Consider the following 18,072-nt stretch of genomic DNA (forward strand, 5'->3'; position numbering starts at 1 on the left):
TGAAATGAAAGGACACTAACTAGTAACACAAATACATATGAAAGTATAAAACTCACTGGTGAAAGTGTGTATATAGTAGAATTACATACCATAATATTGTAACAGTAGTCTGTAAATCACTTATGTCTACAGAATAAAGGGTAAAAGACAAACAAAATTCCTATAGCTACAATAATTTCTTAATAAAATTCAATATAAAATATGTGAATTATGACATCAAAAACATAAAATGCTTAGAGGGGAGTAAAAATATATCAACAAATCACAAAGGAAGATAGCAAACAGGGAATAAAAGAACAAAGGATCTACAAAACAGCTAAAAAGCAATTAACAGAATGGCAATAGTAAGTCCTTATTTATTAGAGGTAACTCGAAAGTAAATGGATCAAATTATTCAATTCAAAGACACAGAAGGGCTGAATGAATAAAAAACAAGACTACATGCTGCTTACTCACAGAATAAATGAAGGGATGTAAATAGATACTCTATGCAATTAGAAACCAATAAATGGTTTTGTGGCTATACTTACATCAGACCAGATACTTTAAATCAAAAACAGTCACAAGAGACAAAGATTATTATATAATGAAAAAAGCTCAAGAGAATATAACAAATATATACACACCCAACATTGCAACACCTAAATATATAAAACAAATATTAATAGATCTGAAGAGAGAGATAGACAGCAAGACAATAATAGCAGAGGCCTTCAGTACTCTACATTCAATAATGGACAAATCATCCAGACAGAAAACAAATAAGGAAACCTTACATTTTAACCACACTTTATGCCAATGGACCTAACAGACATATACAAGATATTCTATTCATTTATTTATTTATTTTTTGAGACGGAGTCTCACTCTGTCACACAGGCTGGAGTGCAGTGGCGCAATCTTGGCTCACTGCAAGCTCCGCCTCCCGGGTTCACGCCATTCTCCTGCCTCAGCCTCTCCGGGTAGCTGGGACTACAGGCGCACACCACCACGCCCGGCTAATTTTTTGTATTTTTAGTAGACGGGGTTTCACCGTGGTCTCGATCTCCTGACCTCGTGATCCGCCCGCCTCGGCCTCCCAAAGTGCTGGGATTACAAGCGTGAGCCACCGCGCCCGGCCTCAAGATATTCCATTCAACAGCAGGAGAATATAGAGCTTTCTCAAGTGCAAATGGAATATTCTAAAGGACAGATCTTGTGTTAGGCCAGTAAGTCTTATAAAATTTAAGAAGGCTAAAATCATATCAAGTATTTGCCAATCACAGTGGCATGAAACTAGAAATCAATAACAGAAGAAAAATTGAAAGATTTACAAATATGTGGAAACTAACATACTCCTGAACAATGGGTCAAAAAGAAATTCAAAAAGAAATCAAAAAATATCTTATGACACACAAAAATGGAAACATACCAAAATTTATGTGATGCAGCAAAAGCAGTTATTAAAAGGAAGATTATAGCAATAAAAACCTACATTCAAGCTGGGCACAGTGTCCCACACTTGCAATATCAGCTACTAAGGAGGCTAAGTGAGAGAATCACTTGAGGCCAGGAGTTTGAGGTTGGAGTGAGCTATGATCACACCACTCTACTCCAGCCTGGGCAACAGAGCAAGACCCTGTCTCTAAATAAATAAGTAAATAAATAAAGTAAACATTAAAAAAAGACAAAAGAGCTAAATAACGTAATGTCACACCTCAAAGAACTAGAAAAAGAACAAACTGAGCCCAAAGTTAGTAAAAGGAAGGAAATAAAAGATTAGAGCAGAAGTACATAAAATAGAGACTAGAAAAATCATAGAAAAGTTCAACGAAACTAAGATTTGGTTTTTTGAAAAGATAAACATAATTAACAAGAGTTTAGCTAGACTAAGAAAAAACAGCAAGACTCAAGTAACATTGAAAAAGAAAGAAGAGACATAATAACTGATACCACAAAATTACAAAGGATAAAGACTACTGTGAACATTTATACACCCACAAATTAGATACCCTAAAATAACTGGATAATTCATAGACACATACAACCCACCAATACTAAATCATGAAGAAACAGAAAGTCTGAACAGACTAGTAATTAGTAAGACTGACTCAGTGATAAAATCCCCCATAAAAAAAAAGAAAAAACCAGGACCCAGTGGTTTTATGGCCTAATTCTACCCAACATTTAAAGAACTAGTAGAATCCTTCTCGAATTCTTCCAAAATCTTGAAGAGGAAGGAATACTTCTGAACAATTTTTCAAGGTTAGTATTACCCTAATACCAAAGCCAGACAAAGACACTATGAGAAAAGAAAACACAATCCAATATCTCTGGTGAATATGGATACAAATATCTTTAATAAAATGCTAGCAAACTGAATTTACAGCACATTAAAAGAATCATTCACTATGACCAAGTGGGACTTATCCCTGGGGTGCAAAGATGGTTCAAAATATGCAAATAAATGTGATATACCGTATTAATAGAATAAAATGCAAAAATCATATCATAATCTCAATATATGGGGAAAAACATTTGAAAACTTTCAACATTCTTTCATGATGAAAATAACAAATTAGATACAGAAGGAATGTACCTCAAAACAATAATGGCCAACTATCACAAGCCCACAGCTACATAGTCAACAGTGAAAAGTTGAAAGATTTTCCTCTAAGATGAAGAACAAGATAAAGATGCCCATTCTTGCCACTTCTATTCAACATAGTACTGGAATTCCTAGCTAGAGCAATTAAGCAAGAAAAGAAATAAAAGGTGTCCAAATAGGAAAGCAAGAAATAAAATTATTTCTATTTGCAAAAAAGAAAGAGGGACCATCACTACTGACCACATGGACATAAAGGGACAATAAACAAATACTATAAATAACTTATGCTAACAAATTTGATCATTTAGGTTATATGGACAAATTCTTGGAAACTCACTATCTACCAAAACTCACAAAGGAGAAATTGATATTATGAATAGGCCTATTTAAAAGAAATTGAATCAATAATTAATAACCTTCCAAAACAGCAGGTACTATGCTCAGATAGTTTCACTTGGCAAATTCTACCAAACATTTAACTAAGAAATTATGCCAATTCTTTATGATGTCTTCCAGAAGATAGAAACAAAGGTAACATTTCCTGACTCATTCTATGAGGCCAGTATCACTCCAATACCAAAGCCGGACGAAGACAGTACAAGAAAAGAAAACTACAGATGAATATCTTTCATGAATACATATGTGAAAATCCTCAACAAAACATTAGCAAATCACATACATAAATGTATAGAAAGACTATACAACCACAACCAAATGGGTTATTCCAGGTACGTAAGGCTGGTCCAATGTTCAAAAATCAATTAATGTAATCTACATGCTAAAGAAGAAAAATCATACAATCATATCAATAAATGCAGAAAAAGTATTCGACAAAATCTAACACCTACCCATAATTTTAAAAAACTCTTTGTAAATTATAAATAAAATAGAAGTAAGCTTCCTCAGTTTGATAAAGAAAATCTACAAAAAGTTTATAGCTAACATAATACTTATAGTGAAATCCTAAATGCTTCCTCCCTAAGATCAGGAAGAAGGCAAGCATGCCCATTTTTTACCACGCTATTTAACATCATACTGGAAGTCCTAGCTAATGCAATAATACAAGCAAAGAAAATCAGAAGGAAGAAGTAACACTTTCTGTTAGATAATGTGACTGTCTCTATAGAATATCCAAAAGAATCACCAATATCTAGTAATAAACAATTATTGCAAATTTACAGGACACAAAAGTTAATTGCAATTGCTTTCCTATATACCAGCAATGAAGTATTTGTATTTGAATTTTAAATTATAGATATTAACACCATTTATAGTAGCACTGAAATTTCAACACTTCAGTGTAAATCTAAAAGAAAATATGTACAAGATCTATATGAGGAAAAGTTCATTACTCTGATGAAAGAAAGCAAATAAGAGCTAAATAAATGGAGCGATATTTCATGTTCATAGAATGAAAGATACAATATTGTTAAGATACAAGTTCTTGTCCCTTTAATCTATAGATTCAATGCAATCTCAATCAAAATCCCAGCAAGGTATTTTCTGGATACCAACAAATTGTTTCTAAAGTTTATAAAGTTTAATAGACCCAGAGAAGTCAACACAATGTTGAAGAACAACGAAGTTGGAGGACTGACACTACCCAACTTCAATACTTACTAAAAGCTAAAGTAATCAAGACATGTAGCACTGCCAAAATAGACAGACAAGCAAACAGAATAAAGAGCCCAAAAACAGACTCACAAATATACACAACTGATCTTTGGCAAAGGAACAAAGGCAACTCAATGAAGAAAGAGTACTCTTCTCAACAAATGATGCTGAAACAACTGGACATCCAAATGCAAAAAAAAAAAAAATGAATCCAGACATAGACTTTACAGTTCTCACAAAAATTAACTCAAAATGGGCTGGGCGCAGTGGCTCATGCCTGTAATCCCAGCACTTTGGGAGGCTGAGGCAGGCGGATCACAAGGTCAGGAGTTCGAGACAAGCCTGACCAACATGGTGAAACCCCAACTCTACTAAAAATACAAAAATTAGCCAGGCGTGGTGGCGCATGCCTGTGGTCTCAGCTGCTAGGGAGGCTGAGGCAGGAGAATCACTTGAACAGGGAGGCGGAGGTTGCAGTGGGTCAAGATTGTACCATTGCACTCCAGTGACAGAGTGAGACTCCATCTCAAAAAAAAAAAAATAACTCAAAATGGATCATAGTTATAAACGTAAAATGCAAAACTATAAAACTTTTACAAGAAAGTAGAAGAGACTAGGTAACTTTGGGTTTGAAGATTAATTTTTACATACAACACCTAAAGCACAATTCGTGAAATAAAAAAAAAAATGGTAAGTTTGACTTTATTCTGGCTCTGCAAAAGACACTGCTAAAAGAATGAAAAGATAAGCCACAGACTGAGAGAATATCTTTACCAAACACATATCTGATACATGGCTTGTATCCAAAATATAAAAATAACTCTTAAAACTCAACAATTAGAAAACGAATAACCCAATTTTTAAAATGGGTAAAAGATCTGAATACCTCACCAAAGAAATGAAACAGATGGCAAATAAGCATATGAAAACATGCTCAACATCATGTATAATCATGGAACTGCAAATGAAAACAATGAAAAATCACTACACAACTATTAGAATGGCTAAAAGCCCAAACACTGTCAATTCTAAATGCTGACAAAGATGTGGAGCAACAAGAATTCTCCTTAATTGCAGGGGAATGCAAAATGGTACAGCCCCTTTGCATGCTCATTTGGCAGTTTCTTATAATGCTAAACAACTCTTACTATATGACTTAGTAGTCATGCTCCTTTGTGTTTACCCAATTGAGCTGAAAACTTACATCCACACAAAAACCTGCACAAAAGTGTTGATAGTAGCTTTATTTATAATTGCCAAAACGTGGAAACAACCAAGATGCCCTTTCATAGGTAAATGGATAAATTGTAGTAAATCCATAAATTGATTATTTATCAGCAATTAAAAAAGAAACTGTCAAACTATTGAAAGACACGGAGGAACTTTAAATGTACATTGTTAGATAAAAGAGAGACTAATAATATCAAATATACAACATTCTTGAAAAGGAAATACTATAGAAACAGTAAATAAACAGATTAGTGGTTTCCAGGGATTCAGGTGGATGGAGGAAGAGGTGAATAGGTGGGACACAGGGGATTTTTAGGGCAATTAAACTATTCTGTGACACTGTAATGGTGGATCCAAGACATGATACATTTGTCAAAACCCACTGAGCTGTACAAGGCAAAAAGCAAACCAGATGTAAACTATGGACTTTAGTTAATAATAATGTATCAAAATTGGTTCATCAACCATAACAAATGTATCACATTAATGCAAAATGTTAATAATAGGGGAAGCTTTATGCCAGAAGCGGGGGGACTACACTAATGGGAACTCTGTAATTTCTGTTCAATTTTTCTGTGAACCTAAAACTTCTCTAAAAAATCGTCTATTAATTATTAAATGAAGCAACATCAAGATGAAATTGTGACCTGAAAGCAAAACCAGAGTGCAATACAAAGATAGCTTCTGTCTTGCTGGCCAGGCTATAAGATTTAATAGAATTTAGTAAACAGGAAGGGAAGAGAGGATTAACTGCAGCCAGAGAAGAATTGAGGAGGTACTTTTAAAAGAAAATGATAGTAAACAAGTGAAATACAGCAACAGAGAGAGTAGGTCAATACTAATAGAGCTAAGAAACTGAAACAACTGCCATTGGAAAAAGATCTTATGAATTTGCAAAGCATTTTCTCCATATTGTACAATATAATTCTGTCCTCTGCTCCCCTTTAGAACCATGAGCAAAATCTCAACTATATTTTATCCTTTTGAAATGTGGTTTTATGATTGGAAGATGTATTCCATTAGACTATAAGTGGGTACAGGGATTTCTGCTTTCATCCATGATGGAGCATCAGGGACCAGAATTACTCTTCTACTTTAAACTACTTAAATACTAGACAAAAATACATGAAACAGTGGTATTCAGAAATTGGAAAACAGTGAATGCAGTACATATGGAAATAAAGTGGAAAGGCCCTTGTGATGACCCCAGTTTGCTGTCTAGAATTGCCAGTCCACAGTATAGGGAAGGGGAACTCAGAGCATACTGGTCACCTTGAGTTTAGGAAACAAAGTTCAGTGTTTGTGGAAGCCAAGGTACAATATTAGAAGGAAGGCAACCATACAGATTGAGAGAGAGAAAAAGAGAGAGCTCTTGAGAGGTCCATAGATGTACAAAGGATTCCCCTTGATTAGAGTAGAGGTTTTCACTATCTACTCCAAAGATCTATATACCTTTCTACCCCACCTAGTCAGTCAGAGCTCTCTTCGACCAGAAATCTCTATAGAACTTGGGAGTGCTGTAAAATGTGCAGCTGTCCTTGGTTTAAACATGGCAATGTTTGGGTTTAAAGCTGAAGTTGAAAGAGGGCAGAATTCCCAGCAACCTGTTCCAAGCAAATATTATTTTCTACTTTTGAACTGTATTCCATAGTGTGCTTTACACTATTATTTCAAAATTCTCTCCAGCCCTAAGACATAAGTAAGTTAATTTCCTTTCTATTGACAAACAGTCATAAACTTAACATACAAGCTCTAGCAGTTCTTTATATTCCTGAACTGACAACTACTCATCTGCAGTCAAAGCATTTGTGGATATAATTCCTAGTAACAAAATCTACAAACTATTTAAATTTATCACTGCTACACCTCAAAGGCCTGCCAACATTTCAGTAGTATGTTCTAATCACAGCTCAAAATTCTCCATTCCATGTACTAACATGCACTCCTCAAAAATTAATCTAGGCCGGGTGCAGTGGCTCACGCCTGTAATCCCAGCACTTTGGGAGGCTGAGGCAGGCAGATTACCTGAGGTCAGGAGTTCAAGACCAGCCTGGGCAACATGGTGAAACTCTCTCTACTAAAAAAAAAAAAAAAAAAAAAATACAAAAGTTAGCTGGGTGTGGTGGTGCATGCCTGTAATCCCAGCTACTTGGGAGGCTAAGGGACAAGAATCACTTGAACCTAGGAAGCAGAGGTTGCAGTGAGCCGAGATCATGCCACTGCACTCCAGCCTGGGCAACAGAGCAAGACTCTGTCTCAAAAAAAAAAAAAAAAGAATCTAGTTTCAGTAACACGTATCCTTAACTAAGAATTTCAATACTTGCTTGACAACCAGCTCAACTGTATGGCTCCAAACTCCAAGGCAAGGAGTCTGTACTGTTAACCTAATAATTATTACTTTATAGAAATTAATGTAACAGAGGTTATTATCACAATAATGCTTTAATGAGTGGAAACTTACGTGGTTCTGTTGCAGAAACATCTTTAAATTCATCAGTTGAGTGGGCTTCTATGAATTCTGAAATAATTAAAAGTGTATTTGTCACTATAAACTTCAAACAGCAATTATATATACTAATTGAGTTTAAATTTTATTATTTTAATTTTAGTAACTTATTCAGAAGAAAGAAAACTTTGAAAAAATAATAACTGCCAACACTGCAGATCTTCCTAATCAGGTAAGAAATGGTAATATTTAAAAGAATGTGTGTAACAGCTGATTATAAACATCACTTTCTCATCAAAACTTGTTTTTGCTCTTGTATTCTCTTATATTCATTGATGGTACCATCATTACCTAGTCTTCCTTCCTTCCATATCCAATCACCAACTTTCAAGTAAATATTTCTCAAACCTGACTCCCTTCTTCTTTTCACTAGTCTTTGAATATAGGTACTTCTCACACATCTAAGATATAATAACTTCCCTTTCCTACTCCTAGTCCCCAAATCTAGCTTCTACAGTGCAATCAGGAAAAAACTTCTCTAAAATTAAATCCTACAAAAAATCTTCAATGATTCTTTATTATTTTTGAAAAAAGTCTAAGCTCCTTAGCAGAGCATCCATTCCCACTATGACTAGCCCCTGTTACTTCATCCCTATATATCGCTTCTTACTCTAATACCAATCCAGTTGTAATTCTCTATGCATGTTGTTTGTTCACGCTATTGTCTTCTTAAAATATCAAATATTTCCCTTCTTTACTTGACTAAATCCTATTCACCCTTTAAAGTTGCATAAAGTCTTCCTAACTCCTTAGGTTGAACAGATTGCTCCTTTCTGTGGACCCAATGCAAATTCCACATACCTTTATCATGCATGACACTGTACTAACATGCTAGATAATGTACTTGTATCCTTACTAAGCTGTAAATGTTATGCAAGTAACAACCACATTGTTGTCTGTATAGGGGATACACATTGCATTCATTTTGTATGTTCCCAGAATCTGGAACATAATAAAAACTTTTATTAAAATATCAAACTCACTATTAAATATTATCTAAATTTACCATTGTATAATTTTATAACTGTAAATTTTTAACTTTAAGTCTCAAAATGTTCATACACTTAGGAAACCCCATAAAAGTCAAACATGCCAGGCATGGTGGCTCATGCTTGTAATCCCAACATTTTAGGAGCCCGAGGTGGGAGGATCACTTGAGGCCAAAATTTCAAGACCAGCCTGGGCAACATAGTGAGACCTCCATCTGTATAAAAAAAAAATCAGCTGGCCTCAGTGGCCTGTGCCTGTGGTCCTAGCTACCTCAAAAGGCTGAGCAGAGAGGATCACTTGAGCCCAAGAGTTTGAGGCTGCAGTGAGCGATATTCATGCCACTACACTCCAGCATGGGTGACACAGTGAGACCCTCTCTTTAAAAGATAAAAAATAGTAACAAAATTTTTAATAAAATTTTTAAGGATAAACATGTATAAAATATTATCACCTTCAATTTTCTGTGCCACAGCTTCACAACTTTTCACTGCTTCTGGTCGATTTTCTTTATCCCTGTTAAAGTTCAATAAATGAAACATTTTTTAATATATCAAAGAGTAAGAGTTTAAATTACACTAAAATAACTAAAATGTGCAGTCCAGACATATGAAGCTTGTAAAATAAAAATTAAACATATCTTTAATCTTTATTCACAGACACTAAGGTAAACTTACAAGTTATAAGTTGAAAAGTCAAACTAAACTATGTAATTATATGAATTCCATGTAGGCTATGAATATAATTAAGTATACCAAAAACATTCACAACAAAAATAGCAAAAATAAATTGTTAGAAACATGAGGTATCTTTTTGTCAAAGTATTATTATCAATTGTATAATGATGAAGGACATAAGTTCTGGAGTGAGACTAGCTGACCTTTGGGTCAAAACCTGTTTCATCCATTTACTAATTATATGACCTCAGCCAGGTATATTACTTAACCTCTATTGGCTTCAGTTTATTCTCATTAAAATTGGGGTATAATAGTACCTTTCTCATAAAGTAGTTATGAAAATCAAAGATTATACATGTAAAGTTACTACAAAAATCGCTAGTACACAGCAGACACTTAAATGTCAAGTATGAATATGGTCTAAACCTTAACCTTTGAACCAAGGATCTAGTTATGCAACCCCCAGGAGCCAACTCAAGTACCACTCTCTTCATTATTTTCAGTTATTGACAGAGATATCGCTAAAGTAACTGCATAACTAGTGGCCCCTCCCAACTATGGGTACGTATATTCTATTTTAACACAAAAAAGAATGTTTTATCTGTCTAATGCAAAAACATGGTTGCTTATAAATGTAAAAATTTTACTTGGATAAGCTGTTAATATAATTTTTAATGAAGGTGTTCATGAACAATGAAGTATTTCATTAGATCTTAGTTTCCTATTTATTACTAGGAGTGTCCTAATCAAACTGAGAGAAGAGTTTATAAGCCAGATATTTCAAAGCTAGCAATGTCCAATATAACTTTCTAATAACAGCCACGTGTAGGTACTAAGCACTTTAAATGTGGCTAGTATGACTAAGAAACTGATTTTCTACATTGAATTTGCATAGCCACATGCAGAGAATGTCTCCTGTATTGTATATCTCAGATTATTAAAAATTGCAAATAGAAACAAGCTGACTAGACCTGATTTGACTAAGAAGCTCTGTGTATAGCCATCATATCTGACTCATTATCTTACATTCAGTGCTAATTATATACCCTTTCTTATTGTTTTTAATTCAATTAGTTCTTATATCTCACTTACATAGTTTTAGACAACATGACTTTCAAGGAGGATTTAGACCTCTGTTTAAGGCGATTCTTCAGTTCTTCAAATCTTTGTACAAGCCTTACTATTTCTGCAATATTTAAAATGACTGTTTTGTCAGGTTCTGGAGGCTCTGCTTGTAAAACAGTTTGATCTTTACTTATCTAAAATAATAAAATTAACCAGTTACTTAGTAAATACCCATTTTGTTCCCATACCTCAAATAAATTTCATTATTTCCTTTATTAAATCAAACTAACTTTTACATTATTCTTGTCTGTAGCTATAGCCAAGTAATGATGTAATATTTTATAAATATATTTATATGAGCAATTATCTATGAATAGAACTATAGCTCAGTGATGGCTTTTACATGTAAAGCCTGAAATCTAATCATCTGTTTATTGTTTTAATATAGGAATTTTAAGCAAGTCCAATAACAATAAATGCAACTCAAAATATTTACAAGAGTAATTCTAAATTGTTTCCCATAAATTCTTTTTAAGAATACCCTTACTGTAGTAAATTATCTAAAGATAGTAATTTTCTCTCAAAGGCTAATCCTGTCTATTACTAACTCCCAGAAGTTAAAATATAAAGATCTATGGAACTAGCATTTTTCCAGTCTGTGTGGGGAAGACTGTGACGTATTTGGGTGTCTTGAGACCTTTGGAATAGACCAAGCTAAAAAATAACAAGCAGAGGAAAGAAACAGCAAGATTCACAGAATAAGATGACCATAATTACTATTCTAGGTAATAAGTTTACTTAAAGAAAATTCAGCAAGAATGAGTGTCCAAAAACCACAGCAAAAGAAACCTACAAACAGCCAATGTGTGGAGACATAAACAAGCAGAATAGCAATTGGGGTCAGAAAGTTTTGATAGGAAAATGGCACAGAATATTTACAAGAGTAATGCTAAAATAATTGCTTGCCCTAAATTCAGAGATCCACCCATGTAGACATCTCCAATCCTTATGCTAGGAAGAAAAGTTGGGGAAAAAATGAAGTCAAGGACTTAGCAAAGATAAATTCTAGCACTGGGGATTTAGAACAGAGACTTCATTTTTGTAATGACTGGACTGAGAGTAGGATATAACAGCAGGAAGTAAATGCTGGGCAATGCACTAGAAGTCTGAGCTTGGGTGTAGGGAAGATATGGCAAGGAACACAGAATAGGTGGAAGGGAAGCAAGAGACATATGGAAATTCTATAGACAAAGGAAAGATCCCAAGTAAGAAGCCACAAATCATAAATTGAGTCAAAAATAATGTCATCAATTTACTGCGTCTCATCTCAAAAATCTATTCTTCGTTGTCTTGTCTGTGATAGTGGAATATTTCTTCCTTGACAGATGGCTTGATGTTAGCCTTTTTCAGTAGAGGGTCCTGAAGAGGCACTGGAAGAGGAAGAAGCTTTTCTTCCTAGTTCTGTGTGTCTCTCTCTGCTTCTTCCTCAGGCAGTGTGTAGTATATTTTATAGTACTCACCCCCAGAAAATTTCAACAGCATCACCTGATGGATGGCTTCCTGGTAAGGTCCCTGGCATGGCAGATTCCTATGGGCAGCTTCCCCCAGAACTGTGTAGCAAAATCCACCGGTGCAGAGCCTCCCTTAGGGAAGTTTTCCAACATATCACCCTTGTGAACAGCTTCCCAGCAGGAAGTAAAGCACCTCTCTGGAAGGTGGCTTTTCCTAGCATCACAGAGGGCAGATTCCTAAGTGTACCACCCTCATGGACAGCTTCCCAGTGAGTTCAAGCTCCACCAGCCTTGCAGCCCAGCAGACTTCTCTGCCACGTAGTGATGAAAGCTGCTCCCTCTTCAGAAGTTTTGCATCTTAGCCCTGCGTTGCTGGGAGGGAATGATTGGGGATATTCATATTCTGATTCCATCTTAGGAGTTGAAGTTGTTCCCTCTATCTTCTACTCTTGTATTCATTAGAATTATCTTTACTCCTTTAGTAGAATGTCTATCAATATCCTTTAGTAGATATTCCTCTGTTAACAATAATTCTTTATATTAAACTTTCCCTAACCAAATTACTGTGTGGTTTTTGCCCTTGATTAGACTCTCAATACATCACATTTCCCAATACAGATTAAATTTTAACAGAAGTCCTTTCTGGGAAAAAAGATAAAGGCACAGAACTAAAAGAGTATGGAACAGAGAGTGGGTTATCAGCTAAACGGTTTCTTCAGAAAGACCTTTGGGGCACAGATTCCAGCAGGACAATTCTGAAGTGTACAGGCTACTTTAGGTTCAGCCTACATTTCTCTGGTGTAGCTCACCATATACTCTAATAGTTTCCACATGTATCTCTGTTAATGCAACATGTAATGCAAAATGATCACTGACATTAACCTCACCAGCATGTACTGACAATAAATTCTGTCAGCAGTAAAAACATTATCACAGGATTCTCAAATGTTAGTGTGCATAAGAATCCCTTGTTTCCCACCTGTTGAAGCAGTAGATTCCTAACTCACAGACTCACAAAAGAAATCTAATCCAGTAATGTGCACTTATAACAGGTATCTTGGATGACATTTAAACATGTTCTATCAACTACACTTTAAGAAACATTCCTTGAGGTGCCCTCTCCCACCACTCCTATTCAACACAGTATTGGAAGTCCTGGTCAGAGCAATCAGACAAGAGAAAGAAATAAAGGCATCCAAATAGAAAGAGTGGAAGTCAAACTATCGCCATTTATAGGCAACATAATCCCATATCTAGAAAACCCCAAAGTCTTGGCCCAGAAGTTCCCTCAGCTGATAAACAGCCTCAGCAAAGTCTCAAGATACAAAGTCAATGTACAAAAATCACTAGCATTCCTATACGTCAACAACAGTCAAGCCAAGAGCCAAATCAGGAATGCAATCCCATTCACAATTGCCACAAAAAGAATACCTAGGGATACAGCTAACCAGGGAGGTGAATAATCTCTACAAGGAGAACTACAAAACACTGCTCAAAGAAATCAGAAATGACACAAACAAATGGAAAAACATTCCATGTGCATGGATAGAAAGAATCAATATGGTTAAAATGGCCATACTTTCCAAAGCAATTTATAGATCCAATGATATTCTTATCAAACTAACAATGAAATTCTTCACAGACCTAGAAAAATCTATTTTAAAGTTCATATGGAACCAAAAAAGAGCCCAAAGAGCCAAGGCAATCCAAAGCAAAAAGAACAAATCTGGAGGCATCACAGTACCTGACTTCAAACTATACTACAGGGCTACAGTAACCAAAATAGCATGGTACTGGCACAAAACCAGACACATAGAGCAATGGAACAGAATAGAGAAGCCAGAAATAAGGCTGCACACCTATAACTATCTGATCTTCGACAAAGCTGACAAAAGCAAACAATGAAGAAAGGACTCCCTATTCAATAAATGAGGCTGGGATAACCAGTTAACCATGTGCAGATGATTTAAACTGGACTCACTGCTTACACCATATACAAAAATTAACTCAAGAGGAATAAAAGACTTAAATGTAAAACCCAAAACTATAAAAATTCTGGAAGACAACCTAGGCAATACCATTCTGGACATGGGAATGGGCAAAGACTCCATGAAGATGCCAAAAGCAATTGCAACAAAAGCAAAAATTAACAAATAGGATCCAGTTGCACTTAAGAGCTTCTGTGCAGCAAAAAAAAAACTACCAACAGAGTAAACAGGCAACCTAGAAATTGGGAGAAAACATTTGCAAACTATTCATCTGACAAAGGTCTAATATCCAACATCTATAAGAAACTTAAGCAAATTTATAAGACACAAACAAACAACACCATTAAACAGTGGACAAGGCCGGGCGCAGTGGCTCACGCCTGTAATCCTAGCACTTTGGGAGGCTGAGGTGGGCAGATTGCCTGAGCTCAGGAGTTCGAGACCAGCCTGGGCAACATGGTGAAACCGTGTCTCTACTAAAATACAAAAAAAAAAAAAAAATTAGCTGGGCATGGTGGTATACACCTGTAGTCCCAGCTACTTGGGAGGCTGAGGCAGGAGAATTGCTTGAACCCGGGAGGCAGAGATTGCAGTGAGCCAAGATCGTGTCACTGCACTCCAGCCTGGCAACGGAGCAAGACTCCGTCTCAAAAAAAAAAAGTGGACAAAGGACATGAACAGACACTTTTCAAAAGAAGACATACATGGGGCCAACAATCATATGAAAAAAAGCTCAACATCACTGATCATTAGAGAAATGCAAATCAAACCACAATGAGATACCATCTCATACCAGTCAGAATGACTATTATTAAAACGTAAAAAAAAAAAAAAAAAAAAGGTGCTGGCAAAGTTGTGGAGAAAAAAAAATGCTTATACATTGTTGGTGGGAGTATAAATTAGTTGCCTGCTGTGGAAAACAGTGTGGTGATTCCTCAGATATCTAAAAACAGAACTACTATTTGACCCAGCAATACCATTACTGGGTATATACCCAAGGGAAAATAAATCATCCTATCATAAAGACACGTGCATGTGTATGTTCACTGCAACACTATTCACAATAGCAAAGACATGGAATCAGCCTAAATGTCCATCAGTGGTTGACTGGATAAAGAAAATGTGGTACATATATACCATGGAATAATACTATGCAGCCATATAAATGAATGAGATCATGTCTTTTGCAGGAACATGGATGGAGCTGGAGGCCATTATCCTTATCAAACTAGCACAGGAACGTAAAACCAAATACTGCATGTTCTCACTTATAAGTGGGAGCTAAATGATGAGAACTCATGAACACAAAGAAGGAAACAATAGACACTGGGGTCTACATGAGGGTGGAGGTTGGGAGGAAGGAGAGGAGCAGGAAAGATAACTGTTGGGTACTGGGCTTAATACATGGGTGATGAAATAATCTGTACAACAAATATCTGTGACGTGAGTTTACGTAAATAACAAACCTATACATGTACCCCTGAACTTAAAAGTTTACAAAAAAAAAAAAAAAGAGAAACACTCCTTGAAAAACAGTAGATCATATAAACCTTTAGATAATATATCTGGTATACCAAATTAATAAAATATTTAAGATAAGTAATTATGGGTTTAAACATTGAAAAACTTGAAATTCCAGATCAGAAGTATATGCAGTGGGGGTTCCTCCTGGTGATTATGAATGCACTGGTTGGGATTTCAGGCATAATGGATATGACAGTAACCAACAACAAGGTGTAGACACAGAGAAAAGTGGACACATCTGACAGTTATTTAGAAAGTAAAACCCAGAGGACTTGTGGATAGATTAAATATCAGGAATAGATGGAAGTGAGTTGTCAGGAATGGTTTCCACATTTCACATTTACCCAATTTGATAAATAGTACTCATTTGCTAAGATAGGGAATACTAGAAGAAATATGAGTTTAGGAGTAAAAAATTCATATTTCTGACCCATTGCATCTGAGGTGGAATAGTCTAGTAAGTAATTATATACAAAGCCTGGAGTTCAGGGAAATATTTTGAGCAAGAGGTATATGTTTTTAAATTACATGCATAAATTTAAATTACATTCAAATACTTGAATGGAAAAACTAGATGAGACCGCCTAGGGAGAAAGTTTGGAGCAAAAAGAAAAAAGGCATAGGATAAAACTTTGAGGTACTCCAACATTTACTGGTTGGGTTAAGGAGGGGACTCGAAAAAGAAGACAGCCAAAGAGGTAAAGCAATAGCCAGGAAAATGTAATTCACAGAAGCCAAAGGAATAGTGTTTCAAAAATGAGGGCACGATCAATAATATTAACTATAGCTGAGGCAAAAAAAAAAAAAAAAGTCTGTTTAATTTAACAACATACAACTTACGGCGAACCATATGGAGAGAATGTTTTACTTATTAGGGAGACAGAATTCAGTCTGGATAGATTGAGAAATGCTTGGGAAGTAAGAGCATAGTGTATAGTAAATTAATATACAAATAAATGTGGCTCTGAATGTGTGACATATGCTCCATGGCTAAACTCTTAAGGGTTATTATAGGAAATCCATAAACAACTCTAATTGTTTTACTTAATACCCTTAGTTGTCTCTTACAAGGAAAGAGTGCCCAGATTAATCTTTTCACTAGGTGCCAGTTTATTTGTTGAGTACTTTAAAAAAAAAAAAAAAGAGCCAACTAGTTTCATTGTTCAAAGACTGTCTACTCTGTTTTTCTCTCCACTCGCTTATAAATCTGTTTTGCCTTTACACCCTGATAATAATCTAATGATTGTTTCCCTAATATGAGTAAATTTGCATACAAAATAATTTTCTTAAAAACAGGCTAATAAAGGACATGGAAATAGGCCTTTAGAGAGGAATGTGGATCAAATGAGAGATAGAAGAGCATATTTAAAAACTGAAAAGAAGGATAAAATTGAATGAGAGAAACTGAATATACAAGAGAGAATAATTAATTAATCAAAGTTCTTGAAAGGACATGGCAGGGCACAGTGGCTCACGCCTGTAATCCCAGCACTTTGGGAGGCGGAGGCAAGGGAATTGCATGAGTCCAGGAGTTCAAGACTAGCCTGGGCAACATGGCGAAACCCCATCTCTACTAAAAAAAATACCAATTAGCCAGGCGTGGTGGCTCGCGCCTGTGGTCCCAGCTACTTGAGAGGCTAAGGTTGGAGAATCACCTGAGCCTGGGAGGTCAAGCCTTCAGTGAGCCGAGATCAAATCACTGTAGTCCAGCCAGGGCAACCAGAATGAGATCCTGTCTCAAAAACACAAACAAACCAACAAACACAGTCTTGAGAAGGCAAGAGGATATGAAACCCAAAACGGAAGTGAAATAATTAGTCTTATGTATAAGAAAGAACAATATATCTGTCTTAACAGGAAAAAAGAAAAAGAAAATGAGTACAGATGTTAATATTTTGTTAGGTAGCAGGAATTGAAGGAGTTCCAACCAATGGCTTGTATTTAGAACATTCCAAGTGTTTGGTGGCCAGAGCAGTATTTAAAGTAATAATTGGAAAAACAGAAATTTATAGTTCAAGAATAAGTTGCCTAAATTAGTAATTTTTAAAATAAAGTAATTAATTAATGACAAGGTCCAGAGTGTGACTGGAAGTGGAGGCCAAGAGATCTTTGGAGATGAGGAAGTCAAGAAAGTGAGAGGCCAGGGTTTTGGATAGGTCATGTACATTGACAGGACTGAGTGTAAAAGAAGAGTAAAAGTAAACCCATTAATAAAATAATAAAAAGAGGTTGATGGATGAAAAGAAGACGACAAGATGAATTTCCAAAGTTGCAAAGAAGAACACATTTTAAAAGAGGGTAGAGGAATAGTAGACTTCACTCTAACCCTTCTTCTCTGTAAGGATAATGACCACTATGCCATAATAAAAGAATGACTAACACT

General features: G+C 35.5%; 1 protein-coding gene across 6 annotated transcripts in view; it reads right to left on the minus strand.

Moving 5' to 3' along the window:
• The window catches only part of LOC116461870 (coiled-coil domain-containing protein 7), a 204,172-nt gene that overhangs the window by 129,200 nt on the left and 56,900 nt on the right, over positions 1–18,072 (minus strand). For all 6 annotated transcript variants that reach the window (XR_009212861.1, XM_058436562.1, XM_058436565.1 and 3 more), the window contains exons 7-9: positions 10,694–10,860; positions 9,379–9,440; positions 7,893–7,949 (exon numbers count right to left, since the gene is read on the minus strand). Coding sequence is in view for 5 of the 6 variants with exons in the window: in XM_058436562.1 (XP_058292545.1) it covers positions 7,893–7,949; positions 9,379–9,440; positions 10,694–10,860 (286 nt within the window). In the remaining variant the exon portion in view is untranslated. The remainder of the gene's footprint in view (positions 1–7,892; positions 7,950–9,378; positions 9,441–10,693; positions 10,861–18,072) is intronic.

The sequence above is a fragment of the Hylobates moloch genome, unplaced genomic scaffold (assembly GCF_009828535.3).
Source record: "Hylobates moloch isolate HMO894 unplaced genomic scaffold, HMol_V3 SCAFFOLD_3, whole genome shotgun sequence".
NCBI lineage: Eukaryota > Metazoa > Chordata > Mammalia > Primates > Hylobatidae > Hylobates > Hylobates moloch.